This window comes from Cololabis saira, chromosome 8, assembly GCF_033807715.1.
Source record: "Cololabis saira isolate AMF1-May2022 chromosome 8, fColSai1.1, whole genome shotgun sequence".
Classification (NCBI taxonomy): domain Eukaryota; kingdom Metazoa; phylum Chordata; class Actinopteri; order Beloniformes; family Belonidae; genus Cololabis; species Cololabis saira.
The window spans coordinates 22,754,350-22,777,638 of record NC_084594.1 but is presented as its reverse complement, the minus strand read 5'-3'; the positions used below and the strand labels follow the sequence as shown (position 1 = coordinate 22,777,638).

Below are 23,289 nucleotides of genomic sequence, written 5' to 3'. Positions count from 1 at the left end.
ATGATGATCAATTAGTATAAACTCACATGATTATTATTACTCTGTTGTATTGAAAAAAAATAACAAATAAATGATGTAATATGTAATTTTGAGCTCTATAATGTGAAGTGAGTAACACAAGAAGTAATGTTGACAAAGTACAACACAGCACAGTGGATTTATGATTTGCATTGAGCCTGACGGTGAAGACTCTATCTGAGCGACATTTCACCTGTACTATGTTTGTTTCCAACTCAGCTTTCTTGTTTGCTTTGTTTCCATCGTCTATCTATCCCAATCCAAGTAGAAAAGAAAGATAAATACATATCAGCCACAGAGCAAAATATACTGAAAAATGTCAGGTTGCTGGAAGCATCACCTGTCTGCCAGTGAGTGTGCTTTATATTTGTCCTCCCGATTAAAAGACCTACTCTACTTAAGCCATACGGAGAGATGAAGATGTTTTACAGCAGATTGTCACAGGCTGTCATTTTTTAAATGTACCACTCAGCTGAAGGACGGTCATGATTGTACAAAAGAGTTGATACAAAGTAAAAGATTAATTACAACTGCGATCACTGGCCTACGTTTCTCTAGCCCCAATATTAATCACATCACGCCATTGTGAAACTAAAGCATGCCATGCCTTGTATTCTTTTCATTAGCTTTAGATATCTTCCCTAACAGCCCATCAACCAGTCGTCTTTAGCCGGCGTGTTTTGTTCTGTTTCATCCGTTATCACTGATCCATGCACGTCCATAGTACAGTAACAGAAGGCAATCATTTTGGATTTAAATGACTGTAATTGTGGAAAATATGCAAACTGTGTTTGAAGGGCTTCATGTTAACTGTAAGATAACCAATGTTGATGACTTTGATAACCTGGCTATTATATGTTTGGTAATAACCTTCTGTTGAACCTTTCTTAGGATTTGTTTCCACTTGGCTGTGTTTTCTTTTCTTTTTTTTAAATGCTTCTATTACCCATTACAAACACATCTAAATACATAAAGAAACACATGTATATTATATATATAAATATAAGTATATATTGTATATCCTTTTTTTGTAAAAGCTGTTTTGAGCTACAAATGTATGGATGCAATGCATCATGGGTTATTGAAAAAGATGTATGAAAATACAATTTGTACCCACAGAGATACGACTGCAGGAAATGAAATAAAACTTCCTTGTCTATGCATTGTGTGTGCCACTGCAGCTTGCCAGACATTTTTCCCATTTCTTTGAGAGTAAACAGCACACAAATCCAGTTTTTTTAAAGAACGTGATTTGATACAGGCAGTAATGTGTACATATAAGTAGACCCTTGACCAAATTTTGATTAGTTTTACTATATAGCATCTTATATCATGTTTAAATGCCTTAACATACGTGCAAAGAGTAAATACTGACAATCAGCTGCTGATAGTATTTCTAAATATAATATGGGGAATGTTATGATATTGGAGATTAAGGACACATTAGGGATGCACTATATTAATTTATAGTAAAATATAATAAAATTGTGATTCTCACACTCATCACTTGGTTTATATTTGCATTACCAATGACTTTTTTTTACTGTCACCGTTACCTACTGTAAGTTGTTATGAAACATATAAATCTAACAGCAGTAATTAAGTAATAGACACAGACACAAACATTTATACAGATTTCTATGCCGGTAAAACACAGTGACGCTCTTGACCAAGTCGGTTTATTTCCAAATGTCTATTTAGCTGATTATTAAAAGATCACAAATACAGGACACTCATTTCCCTGTGACATTGAGCCCTGTGGTCCTCCTCAGTCTTTCCTTGACTTGGATAAACTCCGGTGCCTCCTGCTTGCTCTTCTCTTCTCTTTCCAGCTGCAGAGATATGAAGACATGAAAGCATGTACAGTACATGTGGCGTTCAAGTGTGTAATCTCAAACACACACACACATACACACACAATCTGTGTATTCTAGACTGATTCAGTTATATAAAATTTGGAGGATTAAATATTTAGCAGGTTGTTAAATAGTGAATCATTATTAAATATGATATATATATATACACTCTCAGGGGCGAAAATCCCGGGGGGGGGGGGGGCAGGGGGGACAAGTCCCCCCCATTAGTAAAGCTGTCCCCCCCTAGAATAATTTGAGACAGAATTAATAATTTTGGAACAATGCAGTAGTATTTAGTAGTGATGCACCGAAATGAAAATTTGTGGCCGAAACCGAAATCGAAAATAATAATAAACAGTATAATCTCATTACACTTAAAACAAGAGTCATCACCAGAAAAATAACTTGTTATTTGACAATTTTCACCTGTTTCAAGTAAATTTTCACTTGAAATAAGTAGAAAAATCTGCCAGTGCGACAAGATTTATCTTATAAGCAAAACAATCTTGTTCCACTGGCAGATTTTTCTACTTATTTTAAGTTAAAATCTACTTGAAACAGGTGAAAATTGTTGTTTTTTTCCAGTGATGAGTCTTGTTTTAAGTGTAATGAGATTTCTTTTAACTAAAAATGAGACATTTTAACTAGAAATAAGACAAATATTCTTGTTAAGATTTTGGGTTTTTGCAGTGTATTATGTCAGATGTGCTGTATTATTGCCACCTTCCACCTAATACCATTGTTTTGTATTACTCTAAGAAAGGTTTTCTGCCTGTTTGCGAGATAGAGTTGAAAATGTCAAAATGCTGTATTAAATGAAGGCTAAAACTTTTATTCCTTGTCCCCCCCCTGGATTTATTCTCTAAAATTTTACTGTTTATAGTCCCCCCCAACTATGAAACGGGATTTTCGCCCCTGTACACTCTAGATATCTTGTCATCTTTCGGGGCATTTTCGGGGGTACACCGCGGCATTTCACTATTGTCAGACTGTGATTGGACTAGACTGCCCTCTGGTGGCTGAAAGTGGAACAACCTCGAGTTTCACATAGCCACTCCAGAGCTATCGCATCACAGCCGTGATCTGACTCTTCAGTGCAAATATAGATATATTTCTTTACACCATAATGCTTCACATTAAATTGTTTTTAGAGTAACAAACTTCTGTCTACCATCATGATGGTTATTAGGCTTGATAAAAGGAATTTTTCTCAAGGAGTAAGCAGTGAAGACAACATTGCACGTCTTGTGTGTACATTTTCAAGCCTCCATTGTCTTTTCAGCAGCTCTTGATTAAGAGGTGACATGTTCCATTTTGCCTCCTCCTGATCCCGTCTTGCCGCCATCCTTTGTTCCCATTTCCTCTGCTCCAGAGCTCTCTGGAGTTCAGTTTTTCCTTCTTTAGCCACTCTCCTGTCAGAAACACAGACAAACTAAATGATTTATATGAATAATGAGACTGAGTTATGATTATTTATGACTTTCTCTGTGTGTGTGTAACCTCCTGTGGCTCATCCAAAGTTCTTTGTGGAGCTCCTGGTGGCTCCTGGAGGCAGTTAAAGGACAGACAGGTTTCTGGGGCCTGATTAGAGTACTCTTCTCCTCCTCACTCGGAGACTGAAGCTTTGGGAATTCAGAATGTTGTTCATTTTGGTGCATCCGCATCATAGAGACTGAGGAGAAGAAAATACTAGAAAACAGCATATTGTATGCCTTCCATCTTTCTAAGGTGATTTCTGTATGAGACAAACTTTAAACTTGTCATTAAAAAAATTAACAAGAGCACAGTACTATTAAGATGTGCTTTAAACTGCCTTTAAAAAAACAAACTTGACAAGATGATAATATTGTAGAAAGATCAACAGAGATCAATAGGGACCCCCACCTCATCTGTGAAGCAACAGGAGATGAGATGTCCTCCACTGTCAAGTCCTGACTGGTTTTTGTCAATTGCTTCTAAGATCAGTGAGCTGTATATAAGCTAAGTGAAAATGATTGATTTTTCCCCTCTGTTGTTTTTATTATCTCATGGCAAATTCGGTTTTCATTGTTTTAGTTCAGCGGTGAAGCAGAGCAAATTGCAAATATTGGACTTTTTATACTTCTTTACGGGCTCAGTCTAATACAAAAAAAAACACCCTAACACGCGCAGAGCGGTATGTGTGTAGGACACAAGAACAGAGGTACTCTTTCTGAGATAAGTATATCTACAGATTACAGTGGCCACAGTGGGAAAGGCACTAATGCAATCTTTGGGGAAAGACAAAAACAGAATAACTTAACTGCCAAGTTGAGGACAGATTTGATGCTCTTCCACAGTCCGTCTGTTTGTAGGACAGTGAAAACTGTTAACATACTTTACTGGTTCCCCATTTTAAACCTGATCAGATTAGAGCCTGCAAAGACCTGCAAAGATAGCCTGCGCTACATTTGCTAGAAAGTAGATACTGTGGTCTCAAGTGACAGAGGATAATGTGGAAGCACAAGTTAACAGATGGAGGAAGGTCAGATCTTCCATCTGCAAGACTGTGAATGTTTTATTTTATATCATCAAAATGTACAACTTTGAAGTTCAGCTCACTTCAATTGATACAAATGGTTCATTTAAAGCTTCATAACATCTCGATGACAGAATAGGTCTTGGTTCTGCTCTTCATCGGTGAAGATCAAGATCAATAAATATTCTCCCTCGTGCTATATAGAACACACACACATTCTAACATATCAGAAAGAAAATAGGCCAAACACTTTACCCTGTCTCTAATGAAAACAAACTATTTGAATGCCAGACAGCCTCAGAGGTCAAAAATGTATGACCGTACAGCAAGAAGACATTTTTACAGATTAAGAAATCCAAAACATGTTCCAGCAGTGGCCTACATAGCAGGTCTCATACAGCACAACGCATCGCCATATCTAGGACGACGTTTTTTCCTCACCAGACTGGTTACGGTGCGCTCGTGGACAATGTTGGAGCTCTCTCTGTCAACAGAAAGAAGTCAGATGAATAATGACATACAATTACTATGGACAGGGTGCTTTTTGAAAATATTAAAAAGAATAAATAAGTCAGTGAAGAGAAGTCTCACGTGGCAGCATCAAAAAGCTATTTTATAAGTTGACAGACAAATGAAGTGTCAGCTCTGCTTCACGTGTCCAGTGAAGCGAGCGCCCTCACTGGTGAGCTTCTACCTCATTAATGAAAGGATCAAACAAAACGCAGCCTGATTCCCACTGAGTTAGTCATTTGATGGAGTTTGAGCAGAATTAATTGTTGAGACAAGAATCATCTCCCTGTGGGATTCAGACGGGACAGCTGAATAAACATTTCAGCCAGTTTCTGTCTGCCTTTGTTGTCTGATGAAATATTCAGTGGGTGTGCAGGAAAACAAAACTGGAGACAAGTAGGGACACTGAGTTAGTTCATTTTTGTTTTTTTCATTTCAAAAATTAAATGCAGCATCAGTGTAATATACGATAGAGCTGTATCATCAAAAAAAAGTAAACTAGATTAATATTAGTATGACTTTTGTTTGGAAACAAACTCATTAAAGGTGAAGTCCAAAAAAGTGCAAAACCTTCTCCTGGTCTAAATGACTTAATGTTTGATTTAATTGAGGATGCTGCATTGTCTGTATTCAAGAGTATGTGATTGTATGCATTAGTGCACCTCACATGGATACTATGTGAAGGAGTCATCAATGCTAAACAATATACACAGGCTTTAGAGCAGCATGTGGTGTCAACCAGACAACATGCTGTATGTGTCATGGAAATCTTTGATTTGTTCAGCAAGACTATGTCAAATCAGGTTTTTCCTATACTTGTAGGGTCTGGCTGCTAAACGGACGTGTCTGTATCTCAGTGGTGTTACCGACAGATGTAAGAGGAAATGTCCTGAACTGTTTAGCAGTTCAGATACTAGATCAAGCAAGGATGGGAAAATATTTCAATTCCTAATGAAAGCTTTAAGGTTGTGCGTTTCATGTGCTGCATTTTAATGATACAACATAATACTGTCCGTCAAGTGCCTGATGTTGTTCATCTAAGGTAGAATTAACTGAATTTAATTTTCAATACATTTTTACTTTTCATACCTGCAACTCTATTCAAACTCAGAAGATACTAAGAAGCAATTCAGTTCTACAAATAAGATGAAAGAAAAAAATAGATAAAACTGGTGATTGTGATGATGATATTGGTACAAAAAGCCAATATCAGCAGAAGATCTCCACTTTGTCAACAAATAACAGTAACAATACTGTAAATAGTGCAATGATGTATCCGTATAATTAATCCGTACATAGTCAGGACAATCCCACTCATAAATATTTATATTTATATTTAATTTTATTTGTGTTATATTTCCTTATTTCTATTTCTATTCTTATTCTTATGCCGTCCACCTTGTTTGAACATGTTTGGAATAGCACTAAAGAACCTTAAACCTTCAAATACTTGATTAAACTATTGAAATGTTTTATAACAGTGTATTCCAAAGCATTGCATTTTTGAAAGAACAGAGACATTTCAGTGAGAAAAGGACAAGAGCATAAGAAATAAATAAGTATAAACTGGACACCCATCATCACAAATCCTTCAGGCAGCACTGCAACAATAGCCAGTGATTCATCAATAGCAAATATAACCACATGAGCATGTGGGAAACATTTGCAAGCACTACAATACAGGATCAAATTCGCAAATGTCACCTAAAACTTAACCAGGCGGGAAAAAAATGAAAAAGAAGACGGCTTATTTGAACCATAATCAGAAAGAGCTTTGGTGTATCTGAGCTTGTAAGCATCACACAGTGGAAATATGTATTGTAGCTTGATAAATCTATATTATTGATCTTTCTTATGGAAGAAGTGGACGCTCCATGCTCTGGTCTATGCTCTAATCCAAAGACAAAAATTGAGCATCCAGACTGTTAGCATCAAAAATCCAAACTCCAAGCCCTGTGATGGCATGAGAACGTATCTCTGGTCGGTCACACTTCTGTGATGGAAGCGTTGATGCAGCTTTTAGACCAAAATGTGTTGCCTTCAAGACCATATCTTTTCCTGAAGTGAAGACTTCAACAACAGCTCCATGTTATTGAACACTTCAGACATTATGGAAGAAGATTAGAACCATAAAATCTATATATCTATCAATAAATATTAATATATCGTATATATGTGTGCGTGAGAGAGAGACAGATTTTATATATTTATATTGTAATATTCTCTAATATTCATTCATTCATCCAAATGAGAAAAGAAGCTGGAAGGACTCAAATGACAACCTCGCTGCCAGTGGCTGTTTGGTTGATGAGGGGGGAGTCCTGCTGTTTGGCCAATCTCACACAGAGGATATTGTGTGGAGAGGAATTAATAGGACATGACAGTATAAACAGTCTCCAAGGCCCACTGTTCGTGGGCGTCTTTTCAATTGGATAAAGACCTGTTTTTGGTTCAAGCGTTCACCTCCTTTGGGAAATGAATAAAAGGGAGAGATGACAGTTTGAGAAAACTGCGCCCGTGGAGAAGTAAGGCTGTGTAAGGCAGGAGCATTAGTTTGAAATATCATGCGCAGATAATCCTGGATAGGAAGGTCATTGTGACGCAAAAGTATAAAAAGAAGATATAGCAACATTGGTGTTTTCCATTATTTTTTTAATCTTCTCAAAAACACAATAAAACACAGGAAAGTTTTTTTTCTTTTTCAGCATGACTGTCTCTGTTGGATTATCTAAATGTTACTTGAGAAATGGCTCTCATGTTTGGTCTCATGGAGAAAAGAGCAAAACACATGAGGGAGATTACAAAAAGCTTACCTTTTTCCCATGGGTGACACCCATCTCTTCAGCAGCAATCCAGATTTGCTGCCTGCTCAGATGCCTGCTGGGACTGACAGCGGCCAGAGTTTCTGCAGCAATTTGAGGTCACTTTCGCTCTGCACCAGTAGCCAAGAATGCCACAGAGAAAGGAAAGAGCTCTGCGTTTGAACGGGTGGGGATGCTGGCAGGGAAGCAGCAGCCAAGACTTATCACATAACCGATCAGCGGTGGTACTCAACAATATCTACTCAAGGACTTCTTCCAGCTATATATGAAGATGCACATATTTGAACGTTTCAGAGAGGGCAGTCTTGAAGGTGGTTGTGCTTTCATGCCAATTCTCAAAATAAGATTTTTATGGTTTATGAAATATGAAATAAATGGAAATGCCACACCACATATGTGGCTGTGTTGTGAATTCAAACAGAGCTTTCTCCTCAAAGCAACGATTTCATCATGAGGACTTTGAAACAAAGTCAAAAGAGACAATATTTCACGCACACACACACACACACACACACACACACACACACACACACACACACACACACACACACACACAAATGTTTTAAAGATTGAATCCATTTTTTAAATGTAAATTTTCATTTTATATTTATCTTAATGACTCTTTCATGAAGATAGATCTGTGTCTTCCTTGACCCTTGCACATGGAGCATTTCCTGGCTCAGCGGGTTCAGAGCAAAGCCTCCAAACCAGTCGGCCTCTGGAGCCTTATCTTCTTCGAAGGTTTTGCGAGGTCATTTTCAATTGGCACAAAGCAAACTTCTTGATAAAGGTAGAAATGGTTAAAAACAATAACAGAGATCTTCGGTAATTAACTTGGAGCTGTCTCATGTTCATTATTGTGGGGAAAAAGAAAGAAAGAAAGAAAGAAAGAAAGAAAGAAAGAAAGAAAGAAAGAAAGAAAGAAAGAAAGAAAGAAAGAAAGAAAGAAAGAAAGAAAGAAAGAAAGAAAGAAAGAAAGAAAGAAAAAAAGAAAGAAAGAAAGAAAGAAAGAAAGAAAGAAAGAAAGAAAGAAAGAAAGAGGAAACCCTAATCAATTTATGAAAAGATCTAAATTAAATCTATACAGGAGGATATTTGTCCCTGACTTTCTTATTTCTATGTCACCAATATGAAATACAATCTATAAATATTGAGATTAAGCAAATTATTTCAGTTTTTAACTTTATTTCTGAAAGTATTAAAATGCTGTACATGCAACACGGCAGTGCCAGACCTGGTAAGAGCAGTTTTACAGACAGTGACATGTAACAGGGAAACCTTTAACAGTTTGAAGAACAGTTTGATTTTGAAGAAGAAACCTCCATCACGTTTAGCAGTACACCATCAGATGTTCAGGGTTCTTGGGAAACAGCCTCCCACCTCCACCATGTGTGGCCATCCCTCAAAAACATTGGTTTCCTCATCATTAACAGCGTGCTGACAGGTGAACAGAGAGGAAAATATTAATTTTTTTCACACTGTTTCACTTTTAGCATATTCTAAAATAGACAGTCTCTTTTGACACAAATAGAACAAATAAAGCGGTACTGAGTGGGTTCACTAACCTTCTCAAAGGGGCTTTTGTTTTTTGTCCCTGCTCTTCCAGCAAACACCCAGTTGTCTCTAGGCTTCACAGAAGTGATCAAAGTGCTTCCCATTCCAACAAATATCTCCTTCATTTCATCTGTCAGCCTGCCACGAGGGAGTAGCGTGGGTCATACTTTGTGACATGAGGTAATTTTTAAACATTGAGATTTGGACTTACTTTGATGCCACATCATCAAACGAGGCCACCAATATAATCATTCCAGGTTTTATCTCCTTCAAGTATGCCAAGATGTCTTCTGGGTCTTTTATCAGAGTAAAATTAAAGAGGAAAAAAAAAGACTTGAAACTAGTTTGAAAGATAAAAAAGGTAAAACTTGAAGAATTTCCAAAACTCTTACTTTCATCACTCATATTGAAATATCCGTGTTTTTCTACAACTCCGTTTTCACCTATAATCAAAAAAAGAAGAAGTTTAGAATAAACCTTTGACCATAAACCATATACCACTAGTAATTCTAGATAGAATTTTTCTCACCATTCACCACCACCATGTTTAATCCCGGTCCCACATTGTTTATTAAGTGACTCATGACGCTGTTGAGACACAGATGATGATGAGTTTTAAAGCAAACTTTTCTTATCACAGTAAATACAGATTGTGCCACATTAGTGCATACATTTTGCCCTCGAAACATATTTTTGGGCCAACAATGTCAGCCGCCCCGCTCCTGATGTGCAAAGCAAAGTGGTCGGGTGGACAGTCTCTGGAGAGGCTGCACTTCGGCGCAGATTTAGTCGCAGCTTAAAATACAGAATAAGGTGACATAAAAGAAAAAAAAAATTACTTATAAGAAGAAAAAAAAAGGATTTATGTAGTCCTATGTTTGTTACAAAGTGAAAATGTCTGATTTACCTTCTCTGATTTCAGGGTTGAAATGCTGAACCTCTAAAAAGAAAGAAAAAAAAACATATAAGTGAGGAAACAGACAAAAGTGTGGCCAAGGATGTAAACTGTTGAAGAAGAAGAAAAAATATATTACCAAAAATGCTTCTTGCTGCTGCCAAGTCATCAAATGAATTCACAAAAATTTTCCATGCGACAAGGAAGACAACAGTTACAGTAACAAGGTGCAAAACAGCTGCCAAGAGGAAAGCAGAAGGAGATTAGCTGTCACAAAACCAAAATGACCTGTTTTGAAGGAAAGTGGAATCTTACCTCTATATCTCATATCTGCGACAAAACAGACAGTGATCTTTTTTTTTCTGCCCTAAAAAAAAAAAGTCCTTTTAAATGTACTTGATGTACTCAATGAAAAATATTACAGGTACAGCAGAGCTTTGGTGTCATCTCATCTGTGAACATGCTCCCTGATATTTCCCACAACCATTTCTTGTGGGACAAGCATTTGATGTGCAAAAAAGAAAATGTGTCAGGTCTTTCACCAGGATGCAGTATTATGAATGCATACACACACACACCCATTGTAAACTTGATGATCAAGTTTCTCCTCTTCCCAATGCAAACCAAAAGAAGCTGCCCATGAGTAACAGTGTCCAATCGTACCCAACGACACGGCTTTCAAAAAGCAGATTTTGCTTTGTTAGTGTAAAAATAATGCATTTCAAAGCTGGGGGGGGGGACCTTAAAGGGGAGGGGAAAGGGCCAAAGAGCCTCTTTTTTCATATTGGATGAGTAAATGAAAAAAAGGTTTAAAGAATCATTGCAGCAGTTGTCAGAGTTTTCTATTTGTATGTAAATTTTAGCAAAACCCATATCTGCATAAAGCAGCTCATACGCACATAAAAAAAAAACCACTAGGGACTACAGGAGAACAAAAAAAAACAATCAGAGGATTAAACCTCAACCATAAAAAAACAAATTTTCTGATAAGAAACTAAAAAACAAAGTCGAATCAGATGTAAAATTAATTCATGAAACCTGAAAATCTGGCCAAGATGAGGCGGAACAACTAGATTTGTTGGAATCAAGGCTACAGGAACATCGTCACACATTATGCCTAGACAAAGGAATTTAAGTTTTGATGGCAGGCAACGCTATTTGCACAGGAACAAGCTATTCGTCACGTCTCAGCGGTGAAAAACACGTTAATCCCTGTAAGCGGAGGTCAGTGCCGTGTGTCAACATGAATCCACCCCGCTGATTCCTGAACTGTACCTGAGCTGGAGCTTTTACCTCCGAGGTGAACTGCTCAATGAAAACAATGTTTCTTTCCCATGTTGGAGAAATGAACCAGACAACTAGTTTTATCCCAGCAGTGGCAGTGTAAAGGTGTGCAAAAGAGGAGGGAATTATATTGACTTTAAGAAAATAAGAGACGATAGAAAATAATATGAATAAGCATGAAAGATCATGTTTGGTATACAGTCATGTTGGTGCAGAGACGAAATGAAAACAAAAATATGTAAATCTAACAATAAATCTTCTAAATCAGTTTGTTGAGCTGCTTAACCAGGATCTGTGTGTAGCCAAAAGAAACTTCACAGATGCTTTTCTGTACTTCTTTATCAGCTATCATGATGCAGTAAGTATGAGGAGGAGTGGGGAAAGGGTTAACTTTGTGCTACATGTAAGTCTGTGGGCTTGCTGCTCAAACGCGGTGCCCTCCATTCAGTTCATCTCACTGTGAGAGATAATACAGTTGCACTGTACCATCCTGTGAAAGAAAACAAAGAAAAAAAGATGTTTAATGACCTTCAAAAGTTGAGCTGAAACTTGTTGCAGAGTCACAAATGAGAAAAATCACATTTGTGTTATTTTGATAGGTCGGAGCTTTGATAGGACGTCTGAAGGCAGGGACCTGCTGTCTCACAATCTGTCCATCTGTACAGCCGTGCAGATGCTGCTGCTGCTGCTGCATTGATTCTCACGATGGAGGTGACAATTACCGTCTCGGTCAAAAATCTGCCTTGGTTAAAACCTTACTCATGCATCTTTAGCAGATATTGGGTTGAATAAATGCAGCTAAATTAACGGCTATTCACTTTACGAAGATGAAACCAACTGAGTATTTAAAAAAAATGTTTTACTATGAACTGAGCAACACTAAAATTTGCACATAATGAAGCTCTGAGGGTATGCCGTCTTTATATTTTGGGTTTTATGAGACCTCATAAAGCCAAATTCCTGCCAGCAATGCTAATGATATTAAGTATATAATTTAATGTGTTCAGAAAATACAAAAGTTGAAAAAATTCCAAGCATTAAGCTTTAAGGCAGCAATTTATGGTGTTATACCAAAGAAAACCAGCAGAGGGTCTTTGTGTACTTCCACAAACTGATCAGAGAGAACATCAGGCTTTCAGAACAAGACAATAAAATGTAGTTTAGTGTCATGTTGTACGATTTAAGCACAGTATACGGACGGTAAATGACACCAAACGCATATTTCATTGGATATAAATTAATTTTAGAAAAAAGTCAATCACCCATATCAGGAATTGGATAAAAGAAAGCCAGTCCAAACACACTTCAGTCACATCAAAGGATAAATATGTTTAATGGCCAATTTAATTCAAGACGTACACACATATTTCTCAGCAGGTCACAAATATAGTATCACACAAACCAACATCAGTTACTGCAGAGCAAACATCTTCATTACAATGATAACACGTCAAAACACATAAAGAGGAGGCAGAAGACCTCGGTCCACTTATGTTGCTTCATTTGCTGAATTGATTTCTGATTAATCATTCATCGTGAGCTGCCACTGGCATCCTGATAATCTCATGCACACACACATCAGTGTTCACTCACAATTCCCAAGATGGTAAATAAAATTTTTCTTCTTTATTTACACCATGCAGACCTATATGTCTATTTAAGAGTCATTGGACTCTGAGCTCTACTGCAAATTGACCTTAAGTGGGTTAATGTTAGCATGAAAGGGGAAATCATTACAGAGAGAGGTAGCCAATTGGTAGATAGCTCCAGCCTGAACGTGACTATTTTTAGCTGAAGATCAATTAGCTTGTTTAAAATATCTGAAATGTCTCATCTCCATGTCATACTGTGTGACAACTGCTTATTTCATTATTGCTGGATGTTACACACTCGTCTGCAGCACACTTGTTCAGATTCAAGCTAATACTGCATGAATCTCAAGGTACACATTTATAAGGACCCACTTGCTAATTAATGGCATTTATTACACTGCCAGGAAAATAATGCTCCTATAAAACATTCTGGTTTTGAATTATTCACTCGAGGCATGCTATTCCACGCAGAAACAAGTTATCATTTTGTGATATTAACAGACAAATTCTTTGGATTTTGAGCATTTTTATTTTGTTTGAATTCTAGGCTTTGTCCATTGGTGCAAATGGGGTTTGCAGTAAATCGTATTTTAGCCAGCATCGGAAAAGCTAACCCTTTATCTAACGAGAAGCTGAAATCATCAGCAATCAAAGTTACCATGTTGTTAGACATAAGGCATCACTTTCATCCCAAAGGACATCGGGCTGCTGTCTGTTTCTGCACGTCTGCTGCAGTGTGCTCATAGCGGTGCTGATCTTTTCTGTGAGTGACACCGCTGGTGGCTTACAATGCCACTGGGGTTCAACCCCGTAGCAGCTAAAATGACCTTAAGAGATGTTGAGGGAGAAATGGTCTTCCTGTGTCATTTTATCAGCATCAAAATTATATTGCATCAAACCCAAGGAGGTACTATAGGTGAAAGTTCTTTTATCAAGAAAAGGAGGGTGAAATCAAGGCAAAGATAGTCATCTGTCCTATTATATTGTTGCTTTCCCCCCTTTTATTGCTTTCCCACTGATAGTGGAATTGTATTTATAAGCTGTATGTGCTGTTGAAGTAGTCTGTTGGCTATCATGTTGCTCTCTGCTTCATTTTTTTCTTAATTAAATTAGACTTTTAACTTTTTTTTTATTACTAGTGACTGGTGCAACGTTCACTTTTCATAGGTCCAGCAGAAGCCCATACGTCTGTCTGAGAGGTGAAAACCAGGGCAAGGAAAGATGCTTATCAACAGCGTGATGCTTCTCTAAAAGCATTGTGCTCTATGTGGCCTCTGCGAATACCGATCTGCATCAGGGTCAGCGATCAAGCAAATGAAGATGAATACATTGCATCAAACACAAGGAGGTAATACTCCGGCAAGAATTTAAAGAGATGATAAATCCACAAGCAGAAGGCCCAGTGCAGATGCCACCAGTCTGTGTAATAGTCCCTTAGGGAGTTAATAAATAACTCTTATTTAAAATCAATTGGCCACAAGTTAAATTTTAAAGGAAAAAAATAAAAAGATTATTACATTTTTTCAAACAATTTGCAGCATATTATCGTCTCAAACTGTATTGAATTCAATACTTTGATACATTTGTTGAACCCAACGTCCCAGCTGATGGATGTTAGAATAAAGAAAACAATAGATCTGCAGACAATAACTGATGCAGTTTTGTACCATATAATCCACTGATGATATACTCCTTTTCAGTCAGTCCAGCAGCATCCGAGCAGGAGACTTATTCCAATAGATCCTGTCATAAGGAAAAGAGGGAGCGACATTCATGAGGGAGGTTACAGTTGTATTGACTTGTGCTGAGGGACAGAGGACAGTGAAAGCTACAGTCAGGAAAGCCGCATTAGGCTGACCTCGTCTGACTCCTCTCCCACCGCGCAGGGCCTCCTGTCGCCATCTTCCTCTGTCACATCTGACTGCTGATCCTCCATCCGCCTCAGCAGCGAGTATCTGTACGTCGCCTCACTGGAATAAAGTTACATGACAGTTCAGGCTGATGAGTTTTTCCTGCACTAATAGTTTAAAATAATCACGTTACGGCTCAGTACTCAGGCAATCAAGCTTTGCTTACTTGACTGGGAAACAGTATTTTCGGAGGATCAATACAGCGGCAGCTACTGCCGCCACGGAGACAAAGATCACTGATGCAATAATGCCAGGGTGAATCCTTAACCCGGTCTAAAAAGACAAATGAATCTAATAAGATAAAACAGTGGGGTACTTAAAGAGCCCATAAACCTAACAGCTCAGTTCATGATGTGTGGCACAGATAAAAGGAAATACATGCAGGAGATATGACAGCTGAACAGCAGTGCCATATAAATCATAGTGGCATACGACCCAAAAGCGCAGCAGCAGGACTGAAAATCTCTGAATGCGAATCGAGAAAAAGGACAATCTTGTGACGATCATCACCAGAGTCAAATTCCTGATCACCTAACTGGAGGTCCTTCAAAGTAAAAGCTGTGCATCGGATCATTTGTCATATAGACTGTGTGAGCACTAGTGTTTGCAGAAATAATTAGGATGTACAAGGACCGTGACCAAACAGTAACAATCTAGCGATTTATCACGAGTGTTGGTGGCAGACATGGCAAACAATGAAACAGCGACGACGCTCGATTGTGAAGTCACACGTGTCAATTAACACGGTCTTAGATTAGTCCATGTGAATGTTATTTTCAGATGTATTAGATATATCAGAAAACCAGTTCCGACTTGTACATCAATTTTGAACTATTTGCCATGATGCGTTTGCTTTTTCCAAAGGTTCTAAATTTCTGTTGTCAAATAAAATCGAAATATGTAAATGAATCAAAAGATGCAGTCATGATGGACATATTCAGCATAAAGCAGATATCAGTTTTACACTGGGAAACACAAGGTTTTGTGCAATGTGGAACTAAGTAACTCCTAATCAACTTGGAAACTAATTAGATATCTAATGATCAGCTTGTAATTAGCTGATTAAAACATAGGTGACAAACAAATCAGGAACAACTTGATAATTACTATAACTTGCCAATCAGTGGACTAGTGAAGTGCTCAAAACCAGTAATGACTCTTTTATCACTAATTAGTTAAATATTTGTGTGCTTCATGTCATGATAAATAATAAAAAGCCTCTCATTACAGTTCAATAAGCGCATGTTGCTTACATTTTCATAACTAAGTTAGAAATGAATGCTTGATTTCCCCTGTCTCATTTTCAAATCCAAGTCTTACAAATGTCTTGTATCACTAATGTCACCTATAACTAGAGGAATCCAAATCTGATGGATTACAGAGGAAGCCTAGGGCATAAAGGGGTAAAATGGTAACCAATCAAAGGGGCCGATCTTCAAGTAATGATGAATGACAAGAGAGGAATGAAGATGCAACCCCTCCAGAAAGCGAGGACTAAGAGGTGGAAACAAACGGACATGAAACAATGATTCAGGTCACTGTAATCAGTCAGCATGATGCTCTTCCTCACTTGAGGGCACACAATAAGGGTGACTAACTGGTGAAGTAATGATGGACTACTTGGTAATAGTATAGTGGGTGGCTGGACAAATGTTTAAATATTTATTAAAGACTGAATCATTAAAAGTTCAGCACTATTCACTGGTCGAGTTAAAAAGGGACCTGTCAAGACAAATGTTTTACAGATTTGTATATCTAGGAACTATACTTAGCCACGATTGAGGAAAAAGTTGTGTTTCTTTTTTCAATTTCATCTCATTTCTCTGAAAGGGGTGTCGGACTCCAGTCCTCGAGGGCCGGTGTCCCTGCAGGTTTTAGATGTTTCCCTGCTCCATTGCACCATGATACAAGTGACTGTGTCATCAACAGAACTATCCAGACTTTGATGACAAGCTGGTGACGATGATTAATTAGAATCAGGTGTGTTAAAGCAGTGAAACATCTAAAACATGCAGGACACCGGACCTTCTGGGATTCAGTTTGACACCCAATCACGAACAACTAGACAAAAAATGGTCAGGAATTACTCATTAAGTAATGGTCAAGAAGCAGTTACTTGGCTCTGGATTGTACGACTTTGGCTGACTGTGTTGTAAAGACCTTAGCCTACTCCAAAATCAGCTACACTGACTACTGCTATCACAGCCTTTACTTGCGAGTTATTTCATTCTATTTTAGTTCTGAGCATAATGGCCTTGGAAATGAATTGAATTTGGCAACCTGAACGACTCCAGATCAATCAAGCAGCGAGGAATGCGCAGGGAAAAGGATGATGTGGCTCTGAATCATCAAGTGTATTCCGTGCAAAATTGCTTCAACATTTCTCCCTCTGTGGTGTTATTCTTTTACAGTCATCAGTCTTAATAATGCTCCATGATATCTGCCTGTGTTTTTCGCTTCCTCGAGCCGCTGCAGTCTGCTGCACGACTATAACTGACCACGGACCCGACTATAACAATGACAAAACATCTCCATTACATTTTTTATATATATAATTATTTCGAGTTTTCTTTTTTTTTTTTTTTTTTTTTAATAAGAACAGTCTTTAAATAATTAAATTGAAAAAAAAACAGTAGCCTACAAATTGAAGGGCTCTAGCACGGTTTTACCTGTTGTGCTGACATCCTTATTAACTCCAGAGCTTCGTTTAAACCATCTACAAGCCTGAGATTCTGCACGTTACAGTCCATGTGGACCCTGGCTGGTGGAAACAATTACAGTTGTCTATCTACGGAAATAGTTTTGTGTCTGACTTGTCTGAGTCCTGCAGCTTCTGTTCGAGTTGTTTATTTCCTAGTTCCTGGTGACGGCCTCACCTGCTTCTTTCCACGCCCCTTAAAGAATGACGCGGATTCACTATGTATTTCTGACCTGGGGTGGTTGTTGCACATCATCTCAGGTTTGTTTAACTTGGAAAAGAAACCAAAGAAGCCCATTTCGCTGGATGATCCCTTGACATGTCCCAGTCAGTCATGCATTATGATATAAAACATTGAGATCATGTTTAAAATGCATGACCGGTGGTTAATTTATGGTAGCTCCTTATGTAACATTCAACGTCTTGGGAAGACTGGTTCTGCAGCCCAGTTTCCAGGAGCAGTTTTGTGAGAAATGGGAACATTAAAATTCGGTAGGTGTGGATCCCTGTATCCAAGGTCTCATGTAGCAGGTCGTGACTATTAATTGAATACAATGCATTATGAAAGAGAGCATTGTAAGGCCGTCATTGCAATAAATTAAGTGAATGGCAAATACAATTGTTCATGTTATCTCTTTTCCAGGTTATTGCATGAGGTAAATTTAATCATAACTGGAGGATTGGTAAGATTTTCTTATTAATTTGTTTAATTTTCTCTTGTAATTATATAAAGCTGAATATTACAAATCAATAACCCATTGCATCAGGGTTGTTGGTGGCCAGGTAGTAAAAATACCTGCCAACCTCCTCATCTGCCCACCTGCTGTTACTCCTGGTTACAGTTACACACCATGAAACAGGGTGAATTTCAAATGCTTTCAAATTAAACTAAATCAATTCGTATTATTTTTTGTAATCATTGTTGTCTGGACAGTTCTATCCAGCCTAAACACAAGAAACTGGATCCACGGCTGTTTCTCAAATCAACTTTAATTCAAAGTAAATTATAAAGAAAAGAAAACTATAACATTCAAACATCCAAAATTCAAATGGGATAAAAAACCATATAAAAAAAGAAGCTCTGGTATGTTCAGAAGACTCCAGAAGAATTCTATGTCTCTCTCCCAGCCAAGACTTTTAAAAAGACCCCAGTTGACACCAGATACACAACTGAAGTGTGCATTCAATTAAGTGTCAATCTCTTTTACACCACCAAGACTTTGTGCACATGTTGACACAAAGCTGCCATTAATTTCCAGGAACAAATGTTGTAACGCACAAAGGGTTTTCATAAATGGGTTTTTAGTACTGATTAATGAGCTCTTCCTCAAAAAAAAAAATAAAAAATCCTAAACCAATTCATTCACCGTTAATGTGATTTATTAATTCTGATTCCAAGGGGCTTTGAGTTAAGTTAGCTCATAGTACTTCCCTGTCTTTGGATCAAAATAGCAGTTCAAGCAAGGAACATAGAGCAAATTCAAATATTCATCTTCATTCTCCTCTTCTTTCACCAACCTACAGTATCTTCTCCTGCATTAAAGCCAAAAGGGAAAAACGAAAAGAAGTAGAATCATTGATGTTCAAAGTGTAAAAGTACAACAATTACAACCAGTTTCGTTCAGAAAAAAAAATAATGGTGTATGGTTTTATAATTTTAATATAAGACGGCCCCCTCTGTCAGCTGTTTTATAGAATAAAATTAGAAGCCTGGATGGTGAATTGACCTTCAGACTCGAATGAGTTTAAAAGTTTTCTGCCGCTGCCATTTTTTTCTTCATCAATCAAGACCTTCGACACAAAGACCCAGTACAACATTATGAAGCTGTAAAGAGATTCCCTGTAATCCCCCTCTACTTTAAAGCGCAGGAATTTAGTTATTAAATTGACAGGCAGTTAAATGGTAAAAAGGTTATGAAATGCACCAGGACAAGCATTCTATCTTATCAGAATTTAGGGAACAATAATGAAACTAATTATATGACACATTGTGTAAGAGGCTTAAAATGATGTAGTAAACTGGAAAGGTTCCATGAATTAACCTTGCCGGTGTGTCTGGGGGGTACAGACCTGTAATGAGCCTGTCTTTTCTGACCTATGGTGCTATGTGGAGGACAGAGAGCTCCACTCTCATGGGATTTCTACCCCTAATTAGATATACTTTTACTTTCTGTCCCACCTTACTGTGCAGTCTTTGCTTAAAATGTAACAATTCTACAATGTAAAAACAGACACTCTTGAAATTAGCCTAGTATTCACTAATCTAGTTAAAATTGTCTTATTCTAAGCAGGGGTTCAAACTTAAAACTTGCAAAATAATATATAATTGGTCGTCAAATTTTCTTGAAACAAGACTTTTAAAAAAAAAATAATAATAAAAAAAACTTTCTTAGAAATGGGCTTTTGCTGTGTATAAGCTCCAACATCAGTGGCTGCAAGTGGCACTGGATTATTTGCTGTCATCTTGACTCTCAAGGACATAAAATGCAGTCCGGGGGTAAAAGGGCTAAAACGAAGGTTACAGTACCTCTGACTACACTTTCCAGAATGTTCTGCGCGTTTGCCTGACCTTCTCTGCTGGCTGGGAGGCATAATAGGAGGGCTGAGCACGTCCATCCACTCTCTCGGGAAAAGACCATAAAGCCAGACAGTCATGACAACACATACCATTACACTTACCATCTTACCCTATGACATTTTAACAATGAAGTCCCATCATCATGCACTCTCACAAGCCCATCTAAGATTCCATTGTCCTTGAGCCACTTCTCCTACAGCCTCACAGATTTACCCGAAGGATCACTTATTAAATTTTGACTCCAGCTGTGACTTCCAAGTATCCACATTCCAGCTCAGAGTAGGGGTCTTAACCTTGCCTGTTTCTGTGAGAACATGACTTCATTTCTCTCCAAATGAGTGTATCCTCCCTGTCTGTGATGTTCACAGGAAACAACCATACATCTGTCACTTTCCAGTAAATGAAAATACTGCTCTTATAGCATGGTCTAACTGATTACAGTCAGAGAGAAAACATCATCGCAAAATGATTTTTTTTTGGAAGCAATGCAAGATTCATTTGTTAAACAGCATTCATAATCATTTTTGGCTATACATCAGCTGTGCAATCATCCATTAACATCTTTTGCCTCTGGAAAAGAGCAAATCAGAGCATATTTAATGAGGAATTACAGTATAATCTTGTCTACAATGTGTCGCTGACAGCAGGAGATTCAAATGTTTGCTGCACCCTGAAGAAGTGCAATGATTGATAATGTCACTTCATCTGTAAACAGTACATTCACCATGCAGGCAAACTGTTCATGGTCTGTATGCTGTTATTCATTACAACATCCTGGCAGCAACAGCATACTGAATGTAAGTGAAACATTTTAAGCACGTTCCCACCTATATATATATATATATATATATATATATATATATATATATATATATATATATATATATATATATATATATATATATATATATTTTTTTTTTTTTTTTTAGAATTCCATCATCATGACCCTCACAATCATGGCTACTCTCAAGGCCAGGAACAATGTTTCGGAAACCAATTTCTCATAACAGCTGTGTTCAATTGTCAGGGAAAAGGCATTGCTTAGAAAAAAAAATAACCCAAACCAAAGTAGGAGTGCATGAACACATGCAAGTGGCATGATAACATTAAAGTTACAAGCAGGATGATTCATTTTTTATCTGATCTTTTCATGCATCTAAAAAGGAATCCGTCTTTGGCCTGATACTATTAAAGAGATGCAGCACATTATTTCTGCTGAGCCTTTGATTTCTCCTCCTAACAAAAGCATTTACTTCGCCCCAACATCCATCTCACTCTTTGATAGACAGGTACATTGTGCAAAATTCAATGGAAACATTTTTGAAAAACATGCGCCCCCTGCTGCCGAGGTGTAAACTGGACTTCAAAATGTTAAAAGGAACTCTGTAAGAGTGTTTAAACCCTTAGATTTTTAGGTTATTATAATCATAATAGGGAGCCGTGATGAAGGAAATCATTTAGCTTAATTCAATTTGTGCAAGTACACTGCTTTTGGACACCAAAGGCATAATATAAGCTTTATAAATGTCTTTCAGACAAAAAGCAAGTCCACAACAGTGTTCCTTGTAAAACAATTGTATTCATGCATTTTAGTTAGTCCCTCTGACAGCCTTATTCGCAGTTTCACAGTTGGTATACCATCCAAAGTCAGACACAATTACTATGCAAAAGTCAAAATGCTAGATTTTAACATAAGCTGCTAAAGGAAATATCTCATATGTTAAAACTCTTGAAAAGCCATGGCAACATTAACCACAGCAACACAAGCATTTTAGTTGTCAAGGAGGCTGTAGCTCTCGACAGTGAAAAAATACTCTTGCATTGGTGCCAGGATGCTCCAAAAGAAAATTTGAAAAATGATACAATCCGCTGTGAAGGGTGTCTGAGAATGCAGTGCTTAGAAGAAAACAACAAAACAATGACAAATCTTGAGCAGCCATTCAATATGTAAATCAAGGCTTTGTTCCAAGTCTAATTTCAGTAGTACAGCTGTGAAAGCTGCATCTTTGAGGTGGCAGTTCTATTCAATTCAATTTTATTTATATAGCGTCTATTACAACAGAAGTTGTCTCTAGGCGCTTTCCAGAGACCCAGAACATGTCAATAGTGATATTATTTCAGTGGACATTCAATCAGATGGCATCACTTCACTGGGCATTCATAGAACTGCGTTAGTCAAACAACAAAAAAGCAAACATCCATCCTGCTTGTTCCCATTGTTAATCAGATGTTTTCCTTTCTTTCACATCAGTTTTAAACAATAACCCAAACACTATATAAACACGTGGGAGTTGACACATGTTCTCACTAGGGTGTCTTGCTTCTCATCAATAAATCACAAGTGTTAGAGAGGCGGGGGTTGTATAATGTGAATGGCGGAACTGTGATGCAATGCCTTTGTCTTCCTTTGTAACCCACCACATGGTTGTATACACTGACAAAGAGACTGACATATGCAGAGACATGGCTGTGCGTTAGCAGGCTGTGGGGTGATATGATGCCACCGGAAGCCTCCAAGGACAACTGGGTCCATTCATACACTGTTACAATAGGGCAGTCTGAAGGCACACGACTATGCAAAAGTAAAGCACACATAGTGGGTAGGATTCATTCGGTCAGATTTCACCATATACTGTACAGTGAGATTGTTGCAATGTTCATATATCACACAGTTATTTTAGTCATTGTAATTCACTGTTATCTTTATACTGGCAACATGTCCAGAGTGTACCCTGGCTCCTGCATGATGACAGGTGGAAGAAGGTGAAGCCCTCCCTCCTGTGACCCTGAAAAGGATGAAGCAGGTATAGAAAATGGATGGTTATGAAGGCACTGAAGCAGTTTTTGAACCTGTTCCAAGAGCTGTTTGACTTCCCTCTATGGAGCATTACCAAAACAGCATTTGACTTACATGAGGGTTATACAATACATTCATTTAATCCTTCCTTGACTACAACAAATCTCTTTTCACTTTTATGAGTGTAAAAAAAATCTATCTTTTCTTTCTAAATGTGACATAGCAAAGCATACATTTTTTATGCTGCCCCCCAATCCTTTCATTTTCTACCCACTACT

The 23,289-nt window shown here is 37.7% G+C and overlaps 2 protein-coding genes and 1 long non-coding RNA gene across 3 annotated transcripts; all 3 read right to left on the bottom strand.

Annotated features, from left to right (window-relative positions):
- Positions 1-1,048: 1,048 nt before the first annotated feature.
- Positions 1,049-7,834, bottom strand: LOC133448597 (actin-associated protein FAM107A). The gene is made up of 5 exons (XM_061727274.1): positions 7,695-7,834; positions 4,813-4,855; positions 3,375-3,546; positions 3,130-3,286; positions 1,049-1,850 (listed from the first exon to the last, which is right to left on the bottom strand). The coding sequence occupies exons 1-5, from the start codon at positions 7,716-7,718 to the stop codon at positions 1,752-1,754; spliced, it is 495 nt and encodes a 164-aa protein (XP_061583258.1). The 5' UTR covers positions 7,719-7,834; the 3' UTR covers positions 1,049-1,751.
- Positions 7,835-8,913: 1,079 nt separating this feature from the next.
- Positions 8,914-10,893, bottom strand: si:dkeyp-67f1.2 (uncharacterized protein LOC556106 homolog). Its single transcript, XM_061728523.1, has 9 exons — positions 10,468-10,893; positions 10,292-10,390; positions 10,165-10,197; positions 9,929-10,052; positions 9,787-9,845; positions 9,650-9,700; positions 9,469-9,553; positions 9,269-9,395; positions 8,914-9,140 (listed from the first exon to the last, which is right to left on the bottom strand). The coding sequence occupies exons 1-9, from the start codon at positions 10,478-10,480 to the stop codon at positions 9,048-9,050; spliced, it is 684 nt and encodes a 227-aa protein (XP_061584507.1). The 5' UTR covers positions 10,481-10,893; the 3' UTR covers positions 8,914-9,047.
- A 2,166-nt stretch (positions 10,894-13,059) lies between these two features.
- Positions 13,060-17,796, bottom strand: LOC133449378 (uncharacterized). Its single transcript, XR_009783031.1, has 3 exons — positions 17,608-17,796; positions 14,887-14,998; positions 13,060-14,771 (listed from the first exon to the last, which is right to left on the bottom strand). It is a non-coding gene; the product is annotated as an uncharacterized LOC133449378 (long non-coding RNA).
- Between the last annotated feature and the right edge of the window lie 5,493 nt (positions 17,797-23,289).